Source organism: Patagioenas fasciata, chromosome 11, assembly GCF_037038585.1.
Source record: "Patagioenas fasciata isolate bPatFas1 chromosome 11, bPatFas1.hap1, whole genome shotgun sequence".
Taxonomy (NCBI): domain Eukaryota; kingdom Metazoa; phylum Chordata; class Aves; order Columbiformes; family Columbidae; genus Patagioenas; species Patagioenas fasciata.
In genome coordinates this window covers 6037006-6063703 of record NC_092530.1, presented here as the reverse complement: position 1 = coordinate 6063703, position 26698 = coordinate 6037006, and the positions used below count along the sequence as shown (strand labels likewise).

General features: G+C 53.4%; 1 protein-coding gene across 1 annotated transcript; it reads right to left on the bottom strand.

Annotated features, from left to right (window-relative positions):
- Positions 1-636: 636 nt before the first annotated feature.
- HDAC8 (histone deacetylase 8) lies at positions 637-26208 on the bottom strand. The gene is made up of 11 exons (XM_065846728.2): positions 26057-26208; positions 25623-25675; positions 23842-23972; positions 21356-21497; positions 18402-18514; positions 17306-17383; positions 16105-16213; positions 14043-14215; positions 11596-11690; positions 4161-4266; positions 637-1157 (listed from the first exon to the last, which is right to left on the bottom strand). Exons 1-11 carry the CDS (start codon positions 26135-26137, stop codon positions 1135-1137), a joined length of 1104 nt encoding a protein of 367 aa, XP_065702800.1. The 5' UTR covers positions 26138-26208; the 3' UTR covers positions 637-1134.
- Between the last annotated feature and the right edge of the window lie 490 nt (positions 26209-26698).

Sequence of the window (26698 nt, the reverse complement as noted above, 5' to 3'; positions counted from 1 at the left end):
GGGAGAAACAGGGAGGGGTCAGGAGTCGCTCGTGGGGACACGGGAGCACGTCCAGGTGAACTCCTGCCACACTGCACTTCCTGTTGTTTAGATCAGCAGTGAAAAACAAGAGATCAAAACAAAGACTCTCCAGGCTGCCAGTCTCTTCCTCTTGCTATTTGTTCCAGCATCAGCTAATTAAAGCAACGGGAAATACGCTTTCCCACGGTGACTGGGCATCTTTAAAAAGAAACAGCACAAACCAAAGCTCTGCGGGCCAGGTGAAGGAGCAGACAAGGGCAGCAGAGGCCAGGCTCCATGGCCAGAGGCACTGGGAGGGATCAGCCCCAGGTATCTGTTTACCTGTCCCCTCGCTGAGATGCTGAAGCATCTGGAGGTTCATCCAAGATGTCCCGGGACAGGAGCTGCCACCCTGCTCTGCATCTCCCTTGCAGCACCCATAGGGTCACACAGGATTCCAGGAGCCCACCCCTCGCCCTGTGCTCCTTCAGTGACTGGGCTGGAAGGGAAGGTCGCAAGCGCAACTGCAGAGCTTTGCTTTCCAGCGCTGGCTGGACCTTCAGTGCACACGTGAAGTGCTACAGGAAAGAGCGCTGGCAAGGCAGGGTGGCGCAGGGAGAAAAGAAACTGCTGAAGGAATATTTCAAACACTTTATTTAAAAAAAGTCCCAGTTAAAAACACAACGGCTGCGCCTTTCTGTGGGCAAGAGGCGCAGCCCGGGCCCGGCTGGCCCTCAGCACCGCTCCTGGGGCAGCTCAGGGGCTGAGCTCCTGCCAGGACGGTGATGTGGTGCTGGGCTCCAGCCGGGGAGGGTTCACAGCTCCAAACAGCCCCTCTCTTAAAAAACATGGAAAACCAGTTGTGAGAATGAACTCTGCGGTGTTAATAAAGGAGAGTGGAAGGAGCAAGGGAGGCTCTGCCAGCACCAGCAGGCTGTTGCTGGAGGGCCCACACTCCTGCCTGGAGAGCCACAGTGCTCTTATTCTCTTCTATAAAGAGAGAAAAAATGAATCAACCAGCAGTAACTTCTTCCAAATTTCACCCGCAGCCACAAATTTCACCAGCTGCTCACATAAATACACTGTCTTCCCCACGGGAAATCCTCTTGCGGAAACCTGAGTCTTCCTTCTCCACTAAACAACGTGCTTCAGATTTCCTGCAAAGAAAAGGAGGCAGGAAGAGGTATTTCCATGGATATTTCACCCTGGTGGAGTGGCCCAGCCAGGGGCAGGGCTGCCACCCCTACGCCTGATGGACCAAACAGTGATACAGGACGAACCGCATCAGCGCAGACCCCTGTCCCCAGGCTGCTGCTCTCCTCCGAGCCCCACACAGCCTCCAGGTCCTCCTGCATCCAAACGTTAACCCCCAGCTCCAGGCAGCCCACTGAGAGATTCCTCTGCTGTGGACAGAGTAATCCCAGCCATCCTACCTTCCCTGCATCCAGGCCAAGACCCGTGTTTGCAGCCCAGCTTGTTGTGCCCAGCTCTAATCAGTCACCCTCTGCTGCAGGAAGACTCTGGGTAGGCGCACGTGTCTGAGGCTGATGACACCCAGAACCATGTCCAGCAAGGGTTTCATCTCATTGAATTAATCACAGGACAGTTTGGGTTGGGAGGGACCTTTGAAGCCCATCTAGTCCAACCTCCCTGCCATGGGCAGGGACACCTTTCACTAGATGAAGTTGCTCTAAGTCCTGTCCAACCTGGCCTTGAACACTTCCAGGAATACACAGCTTCTCTGGGCAGGTTGTTCCAGTGTCTCACCACCCTCATCACACAACATTTCTTCCTTATGTCCAACATAAACCTACCCTTGCTCAGTGTAAAACTCTTGTCCTGTCACTACAGGCCTTGGAAAAACTCCCTCTCTGTCTTTCTTAGAAACCTCCTTTATAAAGTGAAATGCCACGATAAGGTCTCCCCGGAGCTTCTCTTCTCCAGGCTGAACACCCCAACTCTCTCAGCCTTTCCTCCCAGCAGAGCGGTTCCAGCCCTGCAACCATTTCCGTGGCTCCTCTGGAGCTGCTCCAACAGGTCCATGTCCTCCTTGTGCTGGGGACCCCAGAGCTCCAGGGGGCCTGACCAGGGGGACAGAGGGGCAGAATCCCTCCCTTCACCTGCTGGTCATGCAGCTGGTGATGTACCCAAGTTACAACTGGCTTTCTGGGCTGCAAGCGTACATTGCTGGGTCATGTCCAGTCCTTCATTCCCCAGTATCCCCAAGTCCTTCTCCTCAGGGCTGCTCTCAGTCCCTTCATCCCCCAGTCTGTATTGATATTGGGGGTTGCCCTGACCCAGGTGCAGGACCTTGCACTTGGCCTTGCTGAACCTCATGATGTTAACATTGACCCACTTCTCCAGCGTGTCCTGGTCCCTCTGGATGTATCCCATCCTTCAGGCGTGTCACTTGCTGGGGGTGCACTTGATCCCACTGTCATATCATTAATAAAGATACTGAGTTGTATCAGCCCCAGTGTGGACCCGAGAGACACCACTCGTTACTGATTTCCACTTAGACATCGAGCCATTGACTGCAACTCCTTGGATGCGCCCATCCAGCTTTTCCTTATCCATCCATCCATCCATCCGTCCATCAAATCCATATCTCCCCAGTTTAGAGACAATGATGTTGTGTGGGACCATGTCCAACACCTTACAGAAGTCCAGCGAGATGACATCAGTTGCTCTTCCCTTATTCACCAATGCTGTCATTCCATTTTAGAAGACCACCAGATGTCTTTGATCACCTCTCTGTTACTCATATACCTTGACTTAACTTCCAGGAGGACCAGCTATATGACCTTACAGACCTGAGGCTGATTGGTTGGTAGTTCTCAGGGTATTCCTTTTTATAATTTTTAAAACAGGCGTGATGTTTCCTTTCTTCCAGCCATCCAGGCAGCACACAGAGGGTGGTGACCAATGGTTTTCACTCAGGCTGGCAGCCTGTCACAAGCGGGTCCCCCAGGGATCGATACCAGGCCCCACGCTGTTCAACATCTCCATAAACGATCTGGATGATGGGATTGAAAACAACCTCACCAAGTCAGCTGGTAACACCACGCTGAGTGTTGAGGTGGACACGGCAGAAGGGAGAACCCTCTTACAGAGACCTGGACAAGCTGGAAGAGTCAGTTGACAAGAACAGCATGAACTTTAACAAAGACAAGGGCAAGGTAAAGCACCTGGGACAGCACAACGAAGACCCAGCTCAGGATGTGGTCTGTGTGGCTGGATCCACCTTGCTGAAAGGGACCTGGGGGTCCTGGGGGACAGCAATCTGATGACACAGCGGCGTGTCACCGCAGCAACCAGGGCAAACTGGATCCTGGGCAGCAATTGCAGGGGCATTACCAGCAGAGATAGGGATGGGATCATCCCACTCTCCTCAGCGCTTGTCAGCTGCACTTGGAGTACTGTGTGCAGTTCTGCTCCCCACAAATCCAAAGAGATGGACGGATCAGGCAGGGTCCACAGGAGGCCCACAAAGATGATCTGAAGAACTTGTTTTATGACAAAAGGTTGATGGAGCTGGGCCTCCTCCCTGGAGAAGAGAAGGCTCGGGAGGACCTCATAATTGCACTGCAGTACTTGAAGGGCAGCTAAAGAGACGACATGGGCTCTCTCTTCACAAGGAGCCACATGGAGGGGATAAAGGGCAATAGGTGTGAGTAGCACCAAGAGAGGTATCACCTCGCTATAAGAAAGAAACTTTTTATACAACTAATGGCTGGAAGAACCTCCCCAGCGACACGGGAGAGTCCCCATGGCTAGAAGTTTTCAAGATGATACGGGACAGGGTGCTAAATAATTTCACCTGGGCTCCCTTTCCCATGAAAGGTTGGGCCAGATGACCTGTGAAGTCCCTTACAACCTGGGCTGTTCCATGAGTCCAACAAGGACGAAGCCCCGCACTGCTCTGCGCAGCCAGAGAAAAGGCAACGGCACCTGTTGCCGACAGGGACCCACATCTCCGAGCTGATGGGCCACTAACGCTGAAACCACACACGAAGCAGGAGACCGATGCCGTCATACACGATGAGCAGCCAGGTGAATGTGGTTCAACTTTCTCATCAGCGAGAAAGGCTTCAGCGAGTTTTCCTGAAGTCCTCTCCAAAATGACCTACAAGCAGGAGTGTTGGCTTTGGACAACTCACCTTTGATAGAGTTAAGAATTTCCTGGATTCTCTGTGGCTCGTTGCGGTCTGGTCTGCAGCTCGGTGTGATCTCCAGCACATAATCAGGGCCATACTCTGTGAAGAACTGTGGGGAAGAGGAGAGGGCAGTCAGCAGAGAGGCTGGAGGGACGCCCCCCCATGGGTACATTTTCCCCATCTTCTGGGCACATGGAGCTTAACTACATCAATGAGGAGCTTCTGCAGTGTCTGTGCCCACCTGAAGTTTGCAACTGCTACCAACTCAAGGGCTCAGTGGTACAGCCAGAATAGCCTCATGTCTACCCCAATGCTTTATTTGGGAAAGCTGTTGTTGCCCATTTTACACAGGGTTACCTGCAAACTTGATTTTTTTAACAAACAAGATTCAAGTGCTGCCTATTAGATATCCTTACTTTCGGAGAAAAATCAGTGCGCTTCGAGGTGAACAACGCGTCTTTCCTGGCTGTGCACGCAGCTGAGCCTGCAGGAGAAAAACCTGCAGCACGTGGGCTCTGCACCACAATGCAGAATTGCAAATGATTGCCAGCAGTTTTACTGCACAAGCACACCACAGCAAGCGAAGAAGTAGACACACCAGGGTTCAAAACATCAGTGGTAAAGATGCAATCCGTGCTTTCCGTGCTGTGCGAATGAGATCACACCCAACCCCAAAGCAACGTGGGCAGCAGAAGCTGCAGTACATTGTGGCTGCAAAACAACCATGACTATTCAGATCAGAGATGGACCCAGGGCCAGCCTGAATGGGAGCCCTATCCAGCCGTGTCAAGCAGCATTGGGAGCACATGCTTAGCTAATTATCTCATTAGCTTCTCCACAGTCAGCCCAACGACTGATGTATATTTTTCAAGGAGACTATTTTTACAGTTTTCTTAGGTAATCTCCTTTATAGCTGAACGTTTTCCTTTCCCCACCTCCGCCTAGAGATTGTTTTGCAAAGTCCCTGCTGAAATACTGACATGAGAGGGGAACACTGACATTTTTCCTGCTTAGAAAGACTGAAAATGGCTAAAGCAGAAGAAGCCGATACGTTTTGCGAAGTCCTCACCGAGAGCTGGCGCCTCTAGACTGGTTTGAGTTTGCTCTTGAACAGGACACGGTTACTCCCGGAGCAAACAGGCTCCACTGGCAAAGCCCACTGACTCCACAAACCAAGCCAGCTGGCTTAGTTGCAGGAAAAAAGGAAATACACCTAAAATCTTGACTGCAGCATCCATGGAAAAGCACACATCCCAGTAACGGGTCTCGGCTGCACAACCAGCTGCTTGCACAGGCAGTGGCAGCGGACCCCTGGTAAATCTGGAACTGGGTAATGCCATTGTGATCGGGGACAGGGATGATATCAGAGCCACCCGTGACAAGCAGTGGGACGAGACGCCAAGGCTAGAGGGGCAGGGTGCCTGTGAGGATCCGCAGCCATGGCCCTGAACTGTGTTGGCCTCACTGGAGGACACCTGAAGTCTCACGGAGATGAGTCAGGGGCTCCTGAGCTAATGGAGGCCAACAGGAAAGCCCAGTGAAATACTGCAGAGGAATGAAGGGCTGTTCCTCTGAGAAGGCGACGCGGCCAACAGCCCGGCTGAGATCCCTCTGCACCAACACACGCAGCAGCGTGGGCAACGAACAGGAGGAGCTGGAAGCCACCGTGCTGCTCGAAGGCTACGACCTCGTGGCCACCGCTGAACCGTGGTGGGGTGGATCCTGTGACTGGAGGGTGCTGATCGATGTCTGCAGGGTGTTCGGAAGGGACGGGCGAGGAAGGAAGGGTGGAGGGGTTGCCCTCTACATCAAGAGATGGAACGAGTGTGAAGAGCTGTCTCTGAAGAACAGCCACGAGCATTCTTTCAAAAACAGACTTTTTATCAGGGCCTGTTTGATAGGACAAGGGCTGATGGTTTTAAACTAAAAAAAGAGGAGATTCAGGCTGGACATGAGGAAGAAATCGTTGTCCCTGAGGGTGGTGAGAGCCTGGCCCAGGTACCCAGAGAGGTGGTGGATGAACCATCCCTGGAGACATCCCAGGCCAGGCTGGACGGGGCTCTGAGCAACCTGAGCTGGTGAAGATGTCCCTGCTCATGGCAGGGGTGGACTGGATGGCATTTCAACCCAAACTATTCTGTGATGCTGCGATTCAAGAGCTCTGATGCAGTTGCTCTGAAACAAACAGCCCCAGCTGCTCAACACAACACATTCCTACCCCTCCAGTGCAGGTTCCTGTGCAGGAGGCAGGAGAAAATGTGTCACCCCCGGTCCCAGACCAAGACACAAGGGCTGAGACAGGATCCCTTGCCCACTTCTCCTGCCCTGTGCCAGCAGCAGGATGAGGACACGGCCACCTCTCACTGCTGCCCCTAGAGATGCTTCATGTCTTCGAGGAAGCACTAACAAAGGAAATTCTTTCAACCACTCACCAATTGACAGAAGCAAAAAGCAGCACCTGGGAATCAGCTGAGTTTTGACCCACCACAGGGATCCAGAGAGGCAAATCCACCAAAACAAACCCATAACGTAGGCTTTCTCTTTGAGGCGGGAGGCTTGAGCTTTAATATTTCTGAAGACATTACAGAAGAGCCATAGTACAAGCACCTTGTATCCACTCTCTTGCAGCCTGGAGGGGATTCAAGAGGTCATTTCCAGTGCTTCAGAACTCTCCTTAATCTCTCAGAATAAGGAAGATATTGTATTACAAGCAGGCAAGCTCATGCTTCAGCAACAGCAAAATGCCTGCACTAATCACTCATCCATTTATTTGTAACAGGGGAAAATAACACTTCCCAAAATACACTGAAAAAAACCTTGCCATTTTCAGGGATGAAACAAGCAGTGTTCAGAACCAAGACTCACAAGGAGAGCTAAAAATCCTCCCCTTCATCAGCAGCTCACCGGGAAGCTCCCAACTGCTCCTATTTAAAACTCAGGCGTGCCCAAACTGAGAATCACAGATGTCTGATGGGCAACCCTGAAGCTCTGAGCAGGCCAAAGGGAGCTGAGGTTTAACCCAGAGGGAGACGTACCCATGTCTTCCCTCCCATCACGGGATGTCCCAGAGAAAGGAGCAGTGTCCAGGGTTCGGGAGATGGGAATGTGCAATGACTGCAGGGAGAGAAATGCTGGAGGAAGAAAAGAGCAGGCATAGCTACTGTGGCAGAGAGGAGGTGAGACAGACAGACTGACAGCTTCCCGGACAATACTGCAGAGAAGGAGGCGCCATCCTCTAGATTGCCCGCTCCCACGCTATTTAAGATCATCGCAATATGTCAAATGGGCAAAGATGCGGAGATGAGGTTCTTAGGGACATGGTTTGGAGCCAGCGTTGGGTTAACAGTTGGACTCAATCTTAAAGTTCTTTTCCAAAAAAATGATTCTTCTATGATTCTCTATACGCAGCCAGTATCTCACACAAAGCGCTTGATTCCTGCAGGCACAGCCGAAGCGCACGTCACACTGACGCAAAACCTCCCCGGCTGGGTGCAAAACCGGGTGACGTTTGGTCTCAAGTAGCGCCGGGGAGGTTTAGATTGAATATTAGGAAAATATTCTTCCCAGAAAGGGCTGTCAGGCTTTGAACAGGCTGCCCAGGGCAGTGGTGGAGTCACCATCCCTGGAGGGGTTGAAAAGGCGTTTAGACGCAGTTCTTAGGGACATGGGTTAGTGCTGGAGTTAAGCTGAGTTATGGTTCAACTGGTGATCCTGAGGCTCTCTTCCAACTGAAATGATCCCGTGATTCCATTTAACCTCTCCCCAGCGAGCCACCTTCCAGCAGGCAGCACACGGCCCTGCCCGATGAGCAGAGCCCACCCGGCCACCTCACACCGCGCACTCTGCACCCTCGGCCTCCTCCATTCTGTAAACCCCACAAAAACCTCACCCCACAAAAAGATCTCAACATCGTTTATGAAAGCGTTCCACACTTGTTTACTGATGCTTCATTCCATTTCCTCGTGTCCTATCTCTGCTCACAACAGAAAGGACATCAGCAGCTCCTCCTCTACTGCCTTGAGAAAGGTGCAGACCATGATGAGCTCTCCCCTCAACCTTCTCTTCTCCAAGCTGAACAAGCCAAGTGACCCCAACTGCTCCTCGTATGTCTTATGAACACCCATGGTCCACTGAGACACTCGGGGACATCAGTCTCGTGCTGTGGGTTTCTTCCTTCCCTGCTCAAAGTCTGTCAGTGTTACCATCTCCGCTTTGTGAGTGGTTTGGGGGGACTAAACAAGGTTATCAAGACTTCATAAACACGTCATCGGGCAGTCCTAAGAATCACAGAATCACAGAACATCCCAGAATGTCAGGGGTTGAAGGGCCCTGGAAAGCTCATCCAGTGCAATCCCCCCATGGAGCAGGAACACCCAGCTGAGGTTCCACAGGAAGGTGTCCAGGCGGGTTTGAATGTCTGCAGAGAAGGAGACTCCACAGCCTCCCTGGGCAGCCTGGGCCAGGCTCTGACACCCTCACTGGGAAGAAGTTTCTTCTCATCTTTCAGTGGAACCTCCTGTGTTCCAGTTTGCACCCATTGCCCATTGTCCTGTCACTGGTTGTCACCCAGAAGAGCCTGGCTCCATCCTCCTGACACTGCCCCTTTCCATATTGATCCCCAGGAATGAGTCCCCCCTCAGTCTCCTCTTCTCCAGCTCCAGAGCCCCAGCTCCCTCAGCCTTTCCTCACACGGGAGATGCTCCACTCCCTTCAGCATCTTGGTGGCTGCGCTGGACTCTCTCCAGCAGTTCCCTGTCCTTCTGGAACTGAGGGGCCACAACTGGACACAATATTCCAGGTGTGGTCTCCCCAGGGCAGAGCAGAGGGGCAGGAGAACCTCTCTGACCTACTGACCACCCCCTTCTAACCCACCCCAGGTACCATTGGCCTTCCTGGCCGCAAGGGCCCAGTGCTGGCTCATGGTCACCCTGCTGTCCCCAGGACCCCAGAAGACAGAGCACGACTGCACACAAGCCAATCTGAAAATATGAGAGGGATCCTTACCCCATGGCAAGTAAATCTTACGCTCAGCATTACAGAGTAACCCTGTTTAGAAGGGAGGGGCAGGTAACTACATCAGAGTTATATTAAAGAAAACAAAGATGATTCTTCAATGTTATTGTCAACACAGTTGCTTACAGAAATTATTGATCTTGGTTGTGAGTTCAGGAGCTAAAAACACAGATCATGCTGATGGGAAGAGGCAAGAACACATTTAAAACTGATAAAGGAAATCCTTTGGAAAACTCTCAGCATCAGCCGGTGGCCCTGGCTTTCAGGATACTTGTTGATACAAACTGCTTAACTCATTTCAGAACAGGATTATAAATGTAAATTAAAAATAGCATCTGGTGCCACTAGTGAGGCACTTGTGGGATAAACCTGTTGACAAGGAACGCTCCTCCCAATGTCTTTTAATTAGCAGTTCATCAGTGCTGCAAAGCCAGGGAGCAGAGCTGTACCAGGAGGTTCCTACGGTGACCTAAGGGCCGTGCTTCAAACACCATTCACCGCTCCCACCTGGTAACGGAGGGGCCTGGTCCCTGGGCATCTGCATCGGCTGCCACTCACTGACCTGCATCCTCTGGGTACCAAGAGAAAGGCAGACCCCAGGAAGGCAGGCTGCTGCTCCCTGCTTACTGACATGGACATCACCATCTTTCAGCTGCTATCTGATCCAGAACCCTTCAACTCACCTACCAAGGCTATTTCTTATCATCAAGGTCACTTTATCTCAAAGGCTTCAATAAAGCACATGGCCATTGGCCTTAAAACAATCAGTTTATCACATGCCACTGTCCCCATGCATTCTTTGTGGACTTGATGTATATTCTAGCAGAGCACCGTGGATTTCTGACTTGTTCCCAATTCAAACTCCATTCGCCCAAGAGCTTTCTGGCTGTGACAAACTGCCGCTCCAGACACTTTACCTGGCGTCCCACCAGCGTTCCCATGCTCCTGATCCTCACCGGCTGCTTTGCTGGGTAACGTCACCACCCCAGGGACGATCCCTCTCCGTGGTGCACGACTCAAGACTTGTTCATGCCAGGAACTTGGTTTTACGAGCCTGCCATAAAAGTCTCCTACAGGTGCCCAAGTGAGAACAGCAGCACTTGGCAACTGCTCCATCCAAGACAGCCCATGTTTCTCCTCCCTCTTCAAGTGCTGCACCACAGCTCCAACAGATAAGCTGGGCTGATCTCTCACAACTGTTCTCCATGGTGAACCCCGAGCAGCTCAGCTCAGCTCAGCTCAGCTCAGCTCATCTCATCTCATCTCATCTCATCTCATCTCATCTCATCTCATCTCATCTCATCTCCAGAAACAAAACCACAAGCACTGTTTTTGCTGCAATGGGAACACAAACAGACCACGGCCAGCAGCACCAACTCGCAGCTGGCTCAGCTCTGCAGCCCAAGCGGAGATACCAGTTCCTTTGAGAAGGAGCAGCCTGAGCACGCAGGGCCCTGCCGTGCACCTTGTGACATCTTGCAATCAACTTATTCCCTCATTTCTGTACCATTTCTTGGTACAGAAATCATTAACACAGCAAATAAACTGTTCAGAGCAACAACAAATTGCCAAACCCTAACACTTTCAGCAGTTAATTCCTGCAGAGGGACCCACTCTTTTGACTTCCTGAATACAAGAGAAATATCAAGTCTTGTTTAAAACCCGTTTCTGCAGAAACCTGGCTAAAGGATCATATTTAAGCACAACACCTCTCAAAATGCATCTTGTGTCTGTAATGACGAATTCCCAGTTTCAGTACACACAAACACTTTACTTCCTCACGTATCCTGGTCTGTGAGATCCTTAGACAAAGGCAAAACCATAATTTTCTGTGGTCACTGTAGGCTTGAACGGCCTTGCACGTGCAGTTTTATTTCTGTAGGGTCAGTAACACTGATCTGTGGTTTGAGACCTATTATGAACTTGTATTTACTCCACCAAAATTCAGTCCAGATTGTGTCCCTCCAACCAGCTGCCCAGCTCCATTCAAGACTTTAAAAGCAGCAGCCCTGGAACCGAGACAGCTCATATGTGGTCACGATGAACAGCACCTGAGCTGCAACTTGGTACTTTCTGTAAGTTGAGGAAAGCAAGGCCAACATTTAAGCCCTTGAGAAAGGCCTGGCTCTTTCCTGGCATTAGTACACGCCCATCCTGAAGAGTAATTTGAGCAAACCAGTGACTCCCCCTCCCCATCCTCTCTGTAATCACCTGAGACTGGAGTTTATTGGCACCTGAGATCCTTTGCAAGAAGATGCGACAGCCTCAGGTTTTGGGAACAAGCAGCCACTGTGCTGCTAGGACAGTGCATTATTGTTACAAGAGTGTCTCAACAAAACAGTATTGAGCAGCGAGGACGCCATGTGGATGCGGTAGGGTGACTCGGCTCTCGTGCGGGGAGAAGGGAGGGTTGTCAAGGCATTACCTCGTGGTCAGGGATCTCGGAGGACAGCGTTCTCCCAAGGATGAGCCCGGTCAGGTATGTCCAGCAGCGAGCTGTGTTGGCAAGGTTGTAGCCTCCTGTCTCCAGTAAGAATTGTGATTTTGGAGGGGGAAGAGTGGGGAAAGGGAAGAAAGGGGAGAGATTTTAGTGGAAGGGAAAAAAAAACCCACAGAGGGAAGATGAACAGTTTACATCCATTCAGCTTATTCCATCCACTCAAGCTGTGCCCAAAACTGACACTGTGCACCTGCTGGCTACACAAGGCCAGGTGCAAATGACACCATATGCAAGGACAGACCTCCCAAACCGGACCCCAGTTACAGGGCACACGCCAGGATCCTCCAGCCACCATATCAGACCCAGCACAAGCCCCTGGCAACAAGGACGAGTGCTGGAAGGTGACGGGAGCAGCGAAGGGCAGCGCTGGGGATGGGGGATTCTTCCCTCTTACTGCGTTTTCCACCCATCAAGCACAACACACTCACCCAGCCATTTGCTGGTGAGCTCTTCAGCACTGTCATGTTTGAGAGGACAAATAGGAAGCTCATTAGTACAACTTGTGACTGCTTTACAAGTAAATGAAGTTCCATAGTCACTATGGTAATGGCCACCTCTGTGGTAACAGTGTATGAGCCCACAAGGAGAAACCTGAGCTGAAAGCAATCCTGCAGGAGACTCAGAGTTGTCTTCCCACAAAGACAACTAAAATAGTAAAATAGAAAACCACTTTGAAGAGAGGGAGACTGTATTTTTCAACATTCCTTTCTCTTTGGGATTCTCGTGGTTTTCCCCTGGTCAAGTATTGACTCTTCCCCCAATTTCCACTTCAAATGCTTCCACGAGCGCAGTGCTGGGTCACTCTTTGCTGTCCCCACTGGACAAGCAGCTGGTTGTGCAGCATGGCAGAGCTAGGTCCACCTTAGCTTTTGTGGGTGCAAGAGCCCCACTGTTCCGTGCGGGCACCTGGGTCCTTTCCCAAGCCCCTGCTTAAATCCAAACAGAACCATTCATTGCCAGATGCCCAAGGTTTGGGAGCACAGTGCTCACTTTTAAAGAGAATGGCTGAAGAGATCAGCAGAGAGGGGAGTAAGAGGTGCCACTGAGAAGCCAGGGACAGCTCATCAGGAACCATACAGGTCATCATACTAGAATCAAATTGTTCTGATGGTAAACACCATTTATTGAACTCCATGAATGGAGCAGCTTCAGCAAGCAAATAACAGATGTGAGAAAATATCAGAAACTAATATATGATGATATTAAAGGTCTTTTCCAACTTAAAATGTGCTATGGGTTTGTGATTCTACGTCATGGAAAAAGGAGGCAGACGGGAAAATCCTACAGCTGAACTTGTAGAGGCTCTGTTTCTCAAAGAATAAAGCATGCAGTGTTGAACTGGAGAACTGAGGCAGGTTGGTGTTTACGGCATAAAACATGGACCTGTGATGGAGTCCTGACACAGTCACAGATTTCAGACTGGTTAACATCAGGGATAACAGCCTCTGCTCTTCCCTGGAGGAGCCAAGCAGCCTTTAACTCAAAAACTTAGGGTCAGGATTGAGATTTACACCTGTTGGTATTAAGGATTTCAGGTCTGTGTGAATGACCTATTAGAGAGCAGTGTAGGGGGAAGGGACCTGGGGGTCCTGGGGACAGCAGGGTGACCATGAGCCAGCACCGGGCCCTTGTGGCCAGGAAGGCCAATGGTACCTGGGGTGGGTTAGAAGGGGGTGGTCAGTAGGTCAGAGAGGTTCTCCTGCCCCTCTGCTCTGCCCTGGGGAGACCACACCTGCAATATTGTGTCCAGTTGTGGCCCCTCAGCTCCAGAAGGACAGGGAACTGCTGGAGAGAGTCCAGCGCAGCCACCAAGATGCTGAAGGGAGTGGAGCATCTCCCGTGTGAGGAAAGGCTGAGGGAGCTGGGGCTCTGGAGCTGGAGGAGACTGAGGGGGGACTCATTCCTGGGGAACAATATGGAAAGGGGGAGTGTCAGGAGGATGGAGCCAGGCTCTTCTGGGTGACAACCAGTGACAGTACAAGGGGCAATGGGTGCAAACTGGAACACAGGAGGTTCCACTTAAATATGAGAAGAAACTTGTTCCTGGTGAGGGTGTCAGAGCCTGGCCCAGGCTGCCCAGGGAGGTTGTGGAGTCTCCTTCTCTGCAGACATTCAAACCCGCCTGGACACCTTCCTGTGGAACCTCAGCTGGGTGTTCCTGCTCCATGGGGGGATTGCACTGGATGAGCTTTCCAGGGCCCTTCAACCCCTGACACTCTGGGATTCTGTGAAAACACAGTGTCCTCCTGATGCTGCCCAGTGGTCACCCTGCTGAACTCCAGCCAGCGCCAGCCCACGGGCACACACTCGAGGAAGGGCTGTGGGAGGACAAACCGCTTTCCCTGTGAGCAGCAGGACGCGTGTGCACTCACCTCCCCCCAGGATGAGAGTCGCCAGCTGCCACTGCAGGACGTACTTCAGGCACTTGCCCACTCCCTCGGGCGTCATGTTGAAGGAGCACATGGGGTCTCCAGCGATGGTGTCCGCCCCCAGCTGCAGCACCACCGCGTTGGGGCTGAAGGCAGCGTACACCTCCTTCAGCACGCTGCGGAGAGAAGCGGGGGGTTACTGTAAGCACAGCTCGGGGGGTGCTGGGTCCCTCAGATCCACTGATGCCCCTCCAGGTTTCTGCATTGTCTTCTCACACTCCCCTCATACCCGTTAAGCTCCCTCTGGTCCCAGTTAGCCCTCTGCTACTCTCCTGCAGTAAGTTTCTCTCTCAAAGCACTGATCACAGGGCTGGCGAAGGCAAAAACATCACTAAGAACACACAGGGGAGGGGGATCTAGTCCTGATCAGCTTGGTGACAGCACCAAGCCACACGCTTACATCGGTGCCCAGAGCTGAAGGGCTGCAAGAGCCAAATGCAGGGGCTTTTCTCCTCTGTAAAAGTTACGCTGAAGAGAAGGATCTGGGAAAACAATCCTGAACTCTCACACACCTCTCAGCAGGACCAGCCGGGTTGAGCAGAGCAAGGCTCTGTCTAGGTCCTCACTCTCCTCTCTCCCACATGGCTCTTGAGGCAGAAATACATTTCCCTGCAGCTCTAAAGGATGCTGGGGTGCAGCAGGGCCAGCCCCCGGAGCCAGTTTATTCCAAGTATTCTCTCCTGCAGAAGGCAGTTGGGCACGTCAGACATTTGGCTTTGCTCCAGGAGGCTTTCAGTATCATGAACACCACAAAGGGAATAATCCCGTTCCCAGCACTGTGCCCCAAAGCCCAAAATACAACGCAAATAATGGAAAAAAACATGTCCCTTTCACAACAAAGTTTCTATTTTGCTAAACTAGAAACAGATGTGACCCCTGGAATAAATGCTCTTGCCTTGGTTAAGAGAACCAAAGCAGCACCAGTTCTTATCTCATATGGAATTAGAAGCCACTGCAGAGCAGCTTCCATGACAAAGAGCATTTATGAGCAGTCACCTGAAGAAACTTAAACAGTGACTGCGCCCAGACAAGGAGCCCCACTGAGCCCAGTGCCAAGGCAGGGGCCTGCGGGGCCGAGGCCGCCAGCTCTACAAACACCACAAATTCACTGCTGAAATTCAGGCACCATTGGGGAAAAACTTGACTGGTGAAGAGAAAATGTCCAGAAAAAACTGAGAGGTAAATACACGAGCCTGGGTGAAAGCAGGATCTGCACTCAGCACGCGTGTTCACCCCAGGGACAGCAGCGCAGCCCCAGCACCATGGCAGGGCTGGCTGCTCACACCATTTGTGTTTTGACAGCTACCAGCCCACGCTGACCACAGTCTCACCAAGCTGAACGGACTGAGGCAGAGAAAAATCACAGTGCCAAGGGAAGAGCGGCCAAGTCGGCATAAGCGTCCTTCCTGAAGTGACCCTGAGTCAGCCTCTCTACGGCATATGTCAAGGACAGGATGGATGAGAGGGGCGTCACCTCTGCCCAAAGCCCATGTTGTCCTACCCTTGCCTTGAGTAAGGAGGACAAATTAGTAACAACATACTTTAATTGGAGCCTGTGCCACTCAGCTTCCAGAAACAACAGGCAATGATCCATGTGCCACGTTGCCTCGAAAGCGGTGTTTATCTGGTTTATCTACTAGAACACAAGTGATCAAACACAAGCGCTGCAAATCATAAAAAGGAAAGCTCAAAGTGCACATGCTCCAAGATGCCAGGACCAAACTGCCTCCCCATTTATTTGTATCACTGTGCTGTGGCAGATCAGTCTCCAGCAGCACTGGGCAGGAGGCTGTCCTTGGCACCGAGGGAGGTGACACCGTTTCGCACACTCTCTTTGCCTTTGTTCTCCAGGAATGCCTGATCTGGCAGCGCCTCGGCAAGAGCAGAGGGTGCAAGAAGCCTTAAGGAAGGACTATAATTGAAAATAGTAAATAAACAAAATCTGTGCAGTCTCTGTCCTCTAAAATCCCATCCAAGTAAACTGCATCAGAGCAAGAAGGCTTACGTTTCACAGATCTGGTAATACTTCTCATCCTGAATGCCATCTTGAATAGGTACATTCACGCTGTAATAGCGACCTTTCCCCAGGCCAACGTCTGTCACATCGCCAGTGCCTGAAAACCAGAAACACCCCATGGTTAAGGATGAGAGAAAGAGGATCAGCAGGAGGAGACAGATGTGCAATGGGAGCAGAGCCAGAACCCTTGGTGTGCTAGTGAAGCCCACTTGCCAGCACCAACACAGGAGGGGTTGGACAGACCCGCTTCTCACCCTCTGCCCAGTTCTGTCCTGCAGCTTTCAAGGGCTGGGGTGGCCACCCAGCAGTTTCACAGAATCCCAGAGTGTCAGGGGTTGAAGGGCCCTGGAAAGCTCATCCAGTGCAATCCCCCCATGGAGCAGGAACACCCAGCTGAGGTTCCACAGGAAGGTGTCCAGGCGGGTTTGAATGTCTGCACAGAAGGAGACTCCACAACCTCCCTGGGCAGCCTGGGCCAGGCTCTGACACCCTCGCCCCGAACAAGTTTCTCCTCATATTTAGGTGGAACCTCCTGTGTTCCAGTTTGCACCCATTGCCCCTTGTCCTGTCACTGGTTGTCACCCAGAAGAGCCTGGCTCCATCCTTCTGACACTGCCCCTTTCCATATTGATCCCCAGGAATGAGTCCCCCCTCAGTCTCCTCTTCTCCAGCTCCAGAGCCCCAGCTCCCTCAGCCTTTCCTCACACGGGAGATGCTCCACTCCCTTCAGCATCTTGGTGGCTGCGCTGGACTCTCTCCAGCAGTTCCCTGTCCTTCTGGAACTGAGGGGCCACAACTGGACACAATATTGCAGGTGTGGTCTCCCCAGGGCAGAGCAGAGGGGCAGGAGAACCTCCCTGACCTACTGACCACCCCCTTCTAACCCACCCCAGGTACCATTGGCCTTCCTGGCCACAAGGGCCCAGTGCTGGCTCATGGTCACCCTGCTGTCCCCAGGACCCCCAGGTCCTTTTCTCCTACACTGCTCTCCAACAGCTCATTCCCCAGTTTCACCCTTTCCACAAGCAGAAAGGAGGAAATGCCCAATGTAGCTGCCCCTCTTCTCCCGAGTCAACAGCAGAGGCAGCGAGACATCTCTGCTGGTCAGAACGGATGGGACTTGCCTTTGCCAGGGCCTTGTCACTGATGTGTGAACCTAATTAGCACCAACTTCATAAGTTCAACTTGCCTGGGAAAAATCCTGGTGAAAACTTGTGCAGAGAAACAGTCATGACTTTCGAGGTGAAACTAAAGGCATCTTCAACTCCTACCAGAAAAGAGAAGAGGAAAAAGCTTCCATGCATCGTTCACATAAATGACAGAGTCTAAACACACAAACAAGCTGCTCAATAACCATGGGGCAGCAAGCGGAGCGGGAACGGAATGAACAAGGCAGAAAACCAGACATGGGTCAATAAATCCATCCTTAATCAACAGAGACCCGAATTCAACTGCAGCAAGGTCACAACTGACATTCATTTGGTGGGTGTCACGCTAATCAGCAATGGATGGGTCTCGACAGCCCAGGTCAGCGCCCACGCCAGCAGCACTCGCCTGTCTGAGGGAGGGAGCTGAGCAGGGACGCCCCGGCCAGAGATGGCTCTGACTGCAACCAGAGCTACTGAGCTCTTGTTCTCAGCACTGCTGCAGCTCCACAGGCCTTTCCTTAAAGACGTTACAATAGTGGGGTGGAGAGGGAAAAAGAAGTAACAGGAAACTTAAGAGAAACCAAATGTGGGGGAAAACAGAGCAAAATGAAGCATACCATAACATTTAGGAGAGCAGGAAAAGTTAAATGGTGTTGAAAGAATGTCGCTGAAGGACAGCAGTTTCAGCAAGGCCAGCTCTGGCTTTAGCTTTACAGCATCAAGCCTTCTCTTAAAGGCAGCATTTACTACTGACTGACTGCCTCCATCTAGCACTGGTGGCGTTAAACAACCAAACACTGTCAGCAGCTGTTCTGCTGGGATGAGACAAGGGGCTGGGGGACGTCCTGGCTGGAGAGCCACTGCCACAGGGGATTACTGGAATGCAAACATGCTGTTCGTGGCTTTAGGTACAAGACTGCTGCCCAGAGCCTCAAGAGAGGTCTGATGAGCAGCACAGGGCAAATTCATCAAGCAGGACAAGGCAGAAAGGGATTGGGGAACCTGATTGCACTGAAAGGAGGCAAAGCCGCAGCGGCTGCAGCAGGTGAAGCCCTCCTGTCCCCACAGACCTCGACCTCTCCCATTCCTCCCCGAGTCTGCGTGGCCGTGCTGTCTGCAGCCTGTGCTGAGCCTTACCATCCCCATGATGCAAATCCAAATCGATATAAAGGACACGGTCAAACTTTTGGCGCAGCCGCAGGATCCCCAAGACAGCATCGTTCAGGTAACAAAAGCCAGAAGCTTCATCTCTGTAAAAACAATGCCTGAGAAGTTGAACATCGCCATCGCCACTGACCTCAGAGTTGTCACTTTTACTTCATGAGCCTGCAGCTCACAGGGGCACAAAGGAGGATGAAGAGTCCGGCAAAGGCCCAGCAGCTACAAAGGGATGGGTCAGGAACATCTCAAAGCACGTCTGGGCAGCACAGAGGACACGACTCCTTATGCCAACTGCTTCTCAGCCCTGGGCTTGCTGGTGGCTGGTAACGCTGGCTGTACTGCAGAGAGGCCCTGCCCCATGGGCGCTTGGCAGGGCACCCCTGAACGTTGCACTGTCACGCAAATAGAACATTAGCTTTCTACACCTGAGATATTTTAAAGAAGTTTGGAGCCACTCGACTCAAGCCCACTCTCTGCTGTACCTCCTCTCCCCCCGCAGCAAGAGGACAGGTCCCGGACAGTCCTGCCTGGCCATTCTCCCGCAAGCGCCGGGCAGGCAGAGGCAGCAGCCCAGGTCACTGCTCCAGAACAGTCCTGGCAGTCCAAAGCAGTCGCACCACTCTGCTGCTCTGCTCCAGAGTCTCAGGGGATGAAGGTTAAGCCTCTTCCCAAAGCAACACCCTCCCTTCCACCCCAGGAAAATGCAAACAGGACGCTCCACATGCAGTCCCTCACAATACAGCTCCGGGGCTCAGCCAGAATAAACAAAGGACAGAGGTTGCAAGGAAAGTTATCCCTCATATACATCGGGGGGGCAGCTGCCATATTGCTGGCATCAAAGGAACAAGGAAGTTTCTTAATGCCTACTGCAGACTCGCTTCAAAGTTAAGTCTCTGTCACCACTTGGCACCAGCCCATACACACTCCCACTTAGCGGCAGGAGGATCTGAACCGCTCCGCCCCGGGCTCAAACGGCTCCGGGATCTGAGATCTGCCTCTTGGAAATGCTTCTTGACTTTCAGCCACAGCACTCGGCTCATTTCCCCCAACACTCCCTGCCCAGCAAACAGCTGCTAACAGCAAGGAGCAAGCCCGCGGCAGCAGACCTGCTATGCTCTCATCCCCTGCAGATGTCACGGAGCACAGCTGCTCCCAGTGACGCTGTTCGTTTACAGTAATGTTAGCGGGTGTCCTGGAAATCTTCCTGAGCTGTAATTGCACACCGTACTCCTCCCCTCTTCCCCAGCCTGTAAGGAAGCAAAGCGAACCATGTCCAGTCTCGGGCACTCTCTCCACGCTGTAACACACCACCTCTCTCAAACCTGAGGCCGAGCAGAGCAGGGCGCCGGCTCGGACAGCGGCTGAGCAGCACCAGAGCTGCAGCTCAGGGCCGGCACGCGGGATTTCTGACCCCACAGACCACACAGCACAGCTCGGGCTGTCACTGCCAGGACGGAGGGCAGGGCTGGGTCAAGAAAAGGCAGCAGCTCAGCATCCCACCCTCTGCCCCAAAGGCACACCAGTGAACTGGGAGCAATAAAAGCCCCAGGTGACAGTGGTTACCATTCCTACCTCTATGACCTCGGAAAGTAACCACACTACTAGACAGCAGGTCTGTTTTGACAAAAGGACATGTATTTTGCTAGGACACAAGTCCTGGAGTTGGGTGTCAGTCTGGCTGGACCTTCACACTGGACTGGCACCCACCACGGCTGCTGCTGACTCCGCAGCATCCTGGGCCACCTCCCCGGGTGGCTGGGAAGGTCCTTTGGGATCAGGAAGTATTAAATGCCTTTTTGACACAGACTTTTTGCTTCCCAGAACAATGCCAACAGCACCGCTCAGCGGCAGCAACACTGCTGAGATTTCTTCTGTTACAGGCATTTTATAAACCATGCAATTGAGATAAAAGAGAACAGAAGATTTTCAAAGAGCCATCCCTCCTGCAAGGAGCAAGAGAGCGCAGCTCAGCCAAGCCCAACTCTCTCCTGTCTCACCAAGCCGTAGCTGAAGGCACCTCCAGCAAAGCGCTGAGCAGGAAAAGGGTCCTGATGAGATGCTGCCATCCCTGGGATTTGCACATCACCAGAGAAACCTCACTCCCTGGTCAGAAAAGTCACTGGAGCAAGAAGAGAAACCTACACATTAATGTACAAACTGTCAGGGTTAGACACGTGGTTCGTGACAATTTCTGGGGCTCCCCAGTAAAAACAGAACATGCAAGGGCCAGTTAACGGGACAAGGGAGGGTGTTGTATTGTCTGCATTTGCAGGCAGGCCTCATGCTTTGTGAGATGGGGGACACGAGTTAAAATAAAACATACACCCATGGAAAACAGGGAAGCCATGGAAACAAATCGTTTTCACCACTTTATTTTAATCACGGGATTCAGAGACAAAATTTTCACTTCCTCTCCTGTTTTTCTGGAAGCTCATTATTGACATTACGGCTCAGAGTAAACAGCCACCCACAGTGCATGGGGAAAAACAGAGGTCAGTCCTACACTGTTCCAAACCTCTTATTAAGGAACCAGAAAAGCCACACCAAACAATTTGGGCCACGTGTTGCCACGTTCTCATTCCCTTCCACGTTGGGAGCGACACCAATCGCTTGCCTCTCCACAGCCTTTGCAAAATCAATTCTCACTGGAAATCCCAGAGATAACCAAGTACCAATGGATGGCAGGACACCTCTAATCACACCGGTCCCAACCTGCGCTGCAGTCCCTGGCAGCACCAGGACGGGGCATAACCAGCCGGCTCCCAGGCCTCTGCCCTACGCTCTGCTTCTGCCCCATCCACCTCCTGCCTTCCCTCACCCTCGCACACCTTGTTCTCTCTTCCAGCCGATCCCCGCTGGATGCACAGGGAGCTAGAGGTGGGGTTCAGACAGCAGGTGAGAAAACACAAGGGAAGAGATTGTTTTCTTACTTCTTTGCATGATGCCACCCTCCAGGCCAGTTAATCGCTACCTTGCACTTGCCATCCAGCAGGCACTGGGCTGCGGTGATGGTGGCTCCTCCCACGGCTGCCGCATACTCAAAGATCCCTTCAGTAGCCGGACAGTCGTAACCTGCGGGTGAGAGTCCGTGTGTCAGACACAACGGGCCTTTTCCTCCGGGGAAGCACATCCTCTTTGTTTTGAGCTCTAACCGCTGCTCCAACTTTCTGTTCCAGGCACAATGAAAAAGTCATGGCACAAAACCCTCACAACAGGTATCGGATTTGGACTCACACAGCAGATTTAGGGGGCGTAAGTAGGAAAAAAAATTGTATTGGGTTTGAGTGGCAAGGTTCGAGTATAAGTTGGGGAATGACCTGTTGGAGAGCAGTGTAGGGGAAAAGGACCTGGTGGTCCTGGGACAGCAGGGTGACCATGAGCCAGCACTGGGCCCTTGTGGCCAGGAAGCCAATGGTACCTGGGGTGGGTTAGAAGGGGGTGGTCAGTAGGTCAGAGAGGTTCTCCTGCCCCTCTACTCTGCCCTGGGGAGACCACACCTGCAATATTGTGTCCAGTTGTGGCCCCTCAGCTCCAGAAGGACAGGGAACTGCTGGAGAGAGTCCAGCGCAGCCACCAAGATGCTGGAGGGAGTGGAGCATCTCCCGTGTGAGGAAAGGCTGAGGGAGCTGGGGCTCTGGAGCTGGAGAAGAGGAGACTGAGGGGGGACTCATTCCTGGGGATCAATATGGAAAGGGGGAGTGTCAGGAGGATGGAGCCAGGCTCTTCTCGGTGACAACCAGTGACAGGACAAGGGGCAATGGGTGCAAACTGGAACACAGGAGGTTCCACCTAAATATGAGGAGAAACTTGTTCATGGTGAGGGTGTCAGAGCCTGGCCCAGGCTGCCCAGGGGGGTTGTGGAGTCTCCTTCTCTGCAGACATTCAAACCCGCCTGGACACCTTCCTGTGGAACCTCAGCTGGGTGTTCCTGCTCCATGGGGGATTGCACTGGATGAGCTTTACAGGTCCCTTCAACCCCTGACATTCTGTGATCTGTGAGAGGAGCCCACGCTGGAGCAGGTTTGCTGGCAGGACTTGTGACCCATGGGGTCTGTTCTGAAGGACTGCACCCATGGAAAGGACCCACGCTGCAGCAGTTCGTGGAGGATGGTCTCCCATGGGAGGGACGTCATGGTGGAGCAGAGGAAGAGTGTGAGAGGAAGGAGCAGCAGAGACAACGTGTGATGAATGGACCACAACCCCCATTCCCTGTCCTCCTGCAGCGCTCAGGGGGAGGTGGGTAGAAGAGCTGGGAGTGAGGCTGAGTCGGTGAAAGGGGGTGTATGACAGGGAAGGCGATTCTAGTTTTGTTTTCAATTCTCACTATCCTACTTTGTTATTAATTGGCAATAAATTGAATTAATTTCCCCAAGTCAGGTCTGTTTCGCCCATGATGGTAGCTGGTGAGTGATCTCCCTGCCCTTACCTCGACCCATGATCTTTTCCATCGTATCTTCTCCCCTATCCTATTGAGGAGGGAGAGAAAGAGCCTTGGTGGGCACCTGGCAGACAGCCAGGGTTGACCTGCCGCAAAAATCAACCATCAAAATATTTCTTTGCACTCAGGTCATTCACAGACGGGTCTTGAACCAACTTCTGACCTGTGTGCCCGGCCAGCCCGACCTACTGGTCCCTCGTACCATCTCGCAAAACCACTCAGTTCTCTGGCTGCTCTACCAGGAGAGCCCTGACACAGTCACCGATGTACCTCCTGCCAAAAACAGACGTCCACAAAGGAGACAGGCTTAGGTACGCTGCAGCTCTATAGCTGGAATATGATCTGCACCTATTCCTACAGAGCCGAACCCCAGCAAGGTGTGAGCCCAGGGTGCTCCTCTGCAGAGCAACGTGAAGGGCAGATTTGGGGAATACTCAGGAGATGAGCGCAGCCCCTGCACCACCGCCTCAGTCCTGGGTCACTCCCATTCCTGAGACAAAGACTGTACCCACCGCCACCCGCCCGCTGTCACCGCTGCACTGCGCGGGTGTCTCAGGACGGGAGCAGAGCCACCAGGCGAACAGCAGCCGCTCTGGTCCCTGGCGGCGTTTCAGGCCATTGCGCACACGTGGCCTCCAGCGCAGCAGCCGCTCTCAGCTCTGCGCCAAGGGCAGTGCATCAGACCCTCTGTCCCACTCCGGATCCTCAAAGCAGCAGCAAAACGCGTTGGCTCCAGGTGTGCGAGGGACAGGCAGCGAGCAGCAGTGTGGGGCTGGCAGCACCCTCTGCCGGCAGCAGTGGACACACCAGCCTGAGGAGGGACGGCTGGTTGCCAGGGTTCAGCAACACCCCAAGGAGCACTTCCATCCGCCAACAGCCCAGCAGCACGCCTGAGCTCACCCCTCTGACCGACCCCCAGCAAAGACCACCCTGGACCTGCTGCTCAGTTAATCTCTCGCTGAACATACGCGTCCTTACCCAGTCCATACTCCACGGACTCCGGGTGGTCGTCATCCCCCTCCTCGCTGACCTTCTGCAGGTGCTGCAGGTAGGCGTCCGTGTGGAAGCTCGCCATCTCCTCCATGGAGGCCACTTTTGGCTTGACTATCCTGGGCAGAGAGGAGGAAGGGAGAGTGTCAGGTCAAAAGCCTCCAGAGTTCAGCCGGAATGCCCAGCTTTAACCTCCTCGGACTAGGAGCCTTCTTTTGGCAGTCACTGTTGAATAAGGAAACAAAATCCCCTCCTCCTCTCGCACTGGACTGCCAGTCAGAGTGAGAAGGCGGCTCAGCTGAGCTGGAGCAGGCCTCTCCCCCAGTGTGCCAACAGTGTCCCATCCCAATCAGGAACGACCGCAGGTGCTGCCTGCATCCACCTTTCCAATTTGCTTCACGTTTCTTCTCCTTTTCTGCCCATCTCCCAGCTTGAGCAATCCCCAGCAGACCTAACACTGCTTGCACACAGGGGAAGTAACCGAGTGACAACGTCCAGGCTCAGCCCAGTGCTGCAGCAGGAATCCAGCCCGCTGGGTCAGGAGCTGACCAGCACCTCTTACACGCTCTTAACTCCCCCTGCATGCAAAGCAGAGCCCGTCTCTGTCCTCAGCAACTTGCACATCATTTTTCCCAGCTCTGCAATCGGCCCAAATAAATCTTGTGACATGTCAAAGCCCTCTCCAAATCCCACACTCGGGGGGCACACACACAGGCACCCCAGTACAGCTCTATTGCTACTGGAAGGCTGCAAGAAGCTGCCAGCTCCAGGTCAGCTCAGGCGCCGGGTACTTCTCACCCACAGCAGGGGGAAGAGCCCTTTGGCTCGGCCTCTATAATGGTACCTACCACCACTTCCCAAGCATGCTTGACCAAATGACCAGAAAGAAAAAAAAACAGTTTAAAAAAGCCCCCATAGGACTTTCTGGCCCCGCTGAACTGCAACCTAAGAGAAGCTGAGCTAAGTCTTTTTCTCCCTTCATATTCCCCAAGTGTCAAGAGCCTAATGAGGCAGGAGGGTTCTCACTCTTTTGCCTCAGACCTCATCTTCTCTCCTGAACAGCACCAAGACCTCACAAAAAGTCTCCCAAATCAGTCACGACACAGCAAAACAACATGGTCCCTCTCAGCATCAGCACTGGCCCAGGGATTTGGAGCAGTACCAACAAGGACAGTTTCTACACCACAACCTCTGCTCAGAACAACGAGAGCAGCAGGTGACAGTATGCTCTATGGAGAAAGCACAGAAGAAAGGCTGAGGGAGCTGGGGCTCTGGAGCTGGAGAAGAAGAGGCTGAGGGGGGACTCATTCATGGGGATCAATATGGAAAGGGGGAGTGTCAGGAGGATGGAGCCAGGCTCTTCTGGGTGACAACCAGTGACAGGACAAGGGGCAATGGGTGCAAACTGGAACACAGGAGGTTCCACTTAAATATGAGAAGAAACTTGTTCGGGGTGAGGGTGTCAGAGCCTGGCCCAGGCTGCCCAGGGAGGTTGTGGAGTCTCCTTCTGTGCAGACATTCAAACCCGCCTGGACACCTTCCTGTGGAACCTCAGCTGGGTGTTCCTGCTCCATGGGGGGATTGCACTGGATGAGCTTTCCAGGGCCCTTCAACCCCTGACACTCTGGGATTCTGTGAGCTCTCAGAAATACACACCGTGTGTGCTCCTATAACCACACTGCCAGCAGGGACAGAAACCTGCAGTCACTCAGTATCTTCCAAACCTCAGCAAAGAAGATATTCTGTTCACAGAACACAGGAGCACTTACTTCATCTGATCAAGTAAGGAATACGCTTCAATCAACGAATGTACCATACTGGCCTAAAAAACGGAGAAGAAGACTGTGAGAGCAGCTCTAGCGCAGGACGGACGCTCGGCGAGCGGGGCGGGCGGACCTGCGGCTGAACGGGCAGCGGGTCCCGGCCAGGTCCGCTCACGGGGTTCGCGGGGGCGCTCCCGGTGCGGCGGGGGGCCCAGCAGCGCACGGGACCCCGGGGCGGGGGGGGCCCGGGAAGTGCCGCCGGTGCGAGGGGAGACACGGGCCACACCCCCACCGCCCCTTCCCCGAGCTGCCCGCGCCCTCCCGCTGCCCCAAGGCGCCGACAGCCGCCCCAAAGCCCCCGGAGTTCCCCCGGCCCCACTGCTGCGCTCCCAAGGCCCCGCGGTTCCGCACCACCGCCCCCGCCCCGCCACGGCGCTGACCCGCTTGGGAACTTTGCAGAGGGAGTCGCAGAGCGCCACGTACTCCGGGCTGTACACATAGACCGGCGGCGGCGCCGCCATCGGGCCCGCCACGCCGGAACCCCGGCCCTGCCCCCGGACGGGCCCCGCTCCCCGCCGCGGAAGTTCCGGCCCCGGGCCCGGCGGGAGGCGCCGGCGCCCCGAGCACGCCGGGAGCTGTAGTCCCGCTCCCGCAGCGGGGGACGGGGCGCGACTCGCGCTACAGGCGGTTCATTGGGGACCCCACGCACGTCCGAGGGGCGGGTTTTCTTTAAAAACGTAAGAACTGTCACTAAAACAGGCCCGAGGCTCGTGTGCACCCGCCTGCCTCCGGGCAGGACAACGGGGATGGTTTAAACTAAAGCAGATTCAGACTGGATATGAGGAAGGAATTGTTGTCCCTGAGGGTGGTGAGAGCCTGGCCCAGGTACCCAGAGAGGTGGTGGATGAACCATCCCTGCAGACATCCCAGGCCAGGCTGGACGGGCTCTGAGCAACCTGAGCTGGTGAAGATGTCCCTGCCCATGGCAGGGGGGGCACTGGGGGAGCTGGGACGGTCCCTTCACCCCAAACTGTTCTGTGATTCTATAACCCCACTCTGCCCACCACTTTGTGTTCTGTGTG

Bases quoted from the DNA above. Each gene is read 5' to 3' on its own strand.
- HDAC8 (XM_065846728.2), bottom strand. From the start codon at position 26,137: ATGGCGGCGCCGCCGCCGGTCTATGTGTACAGCCCGGAGTACGTGGCG. The intron at 23,973-25,622 runs GTAAGTGCTCCT...CTCTCTGCCCAG, and splicing joins TCCTTACTTGATCAGATGAA to GATAGTCAAGCCAAAAGTGG. The intron at 16,214-17,305 runs GCAAGTTGAACT...TCTGGTTTTCAG, and splicing joins TTCACCAGGATTTTTCCCAG to GCACTGGCGATGTGACAGAC.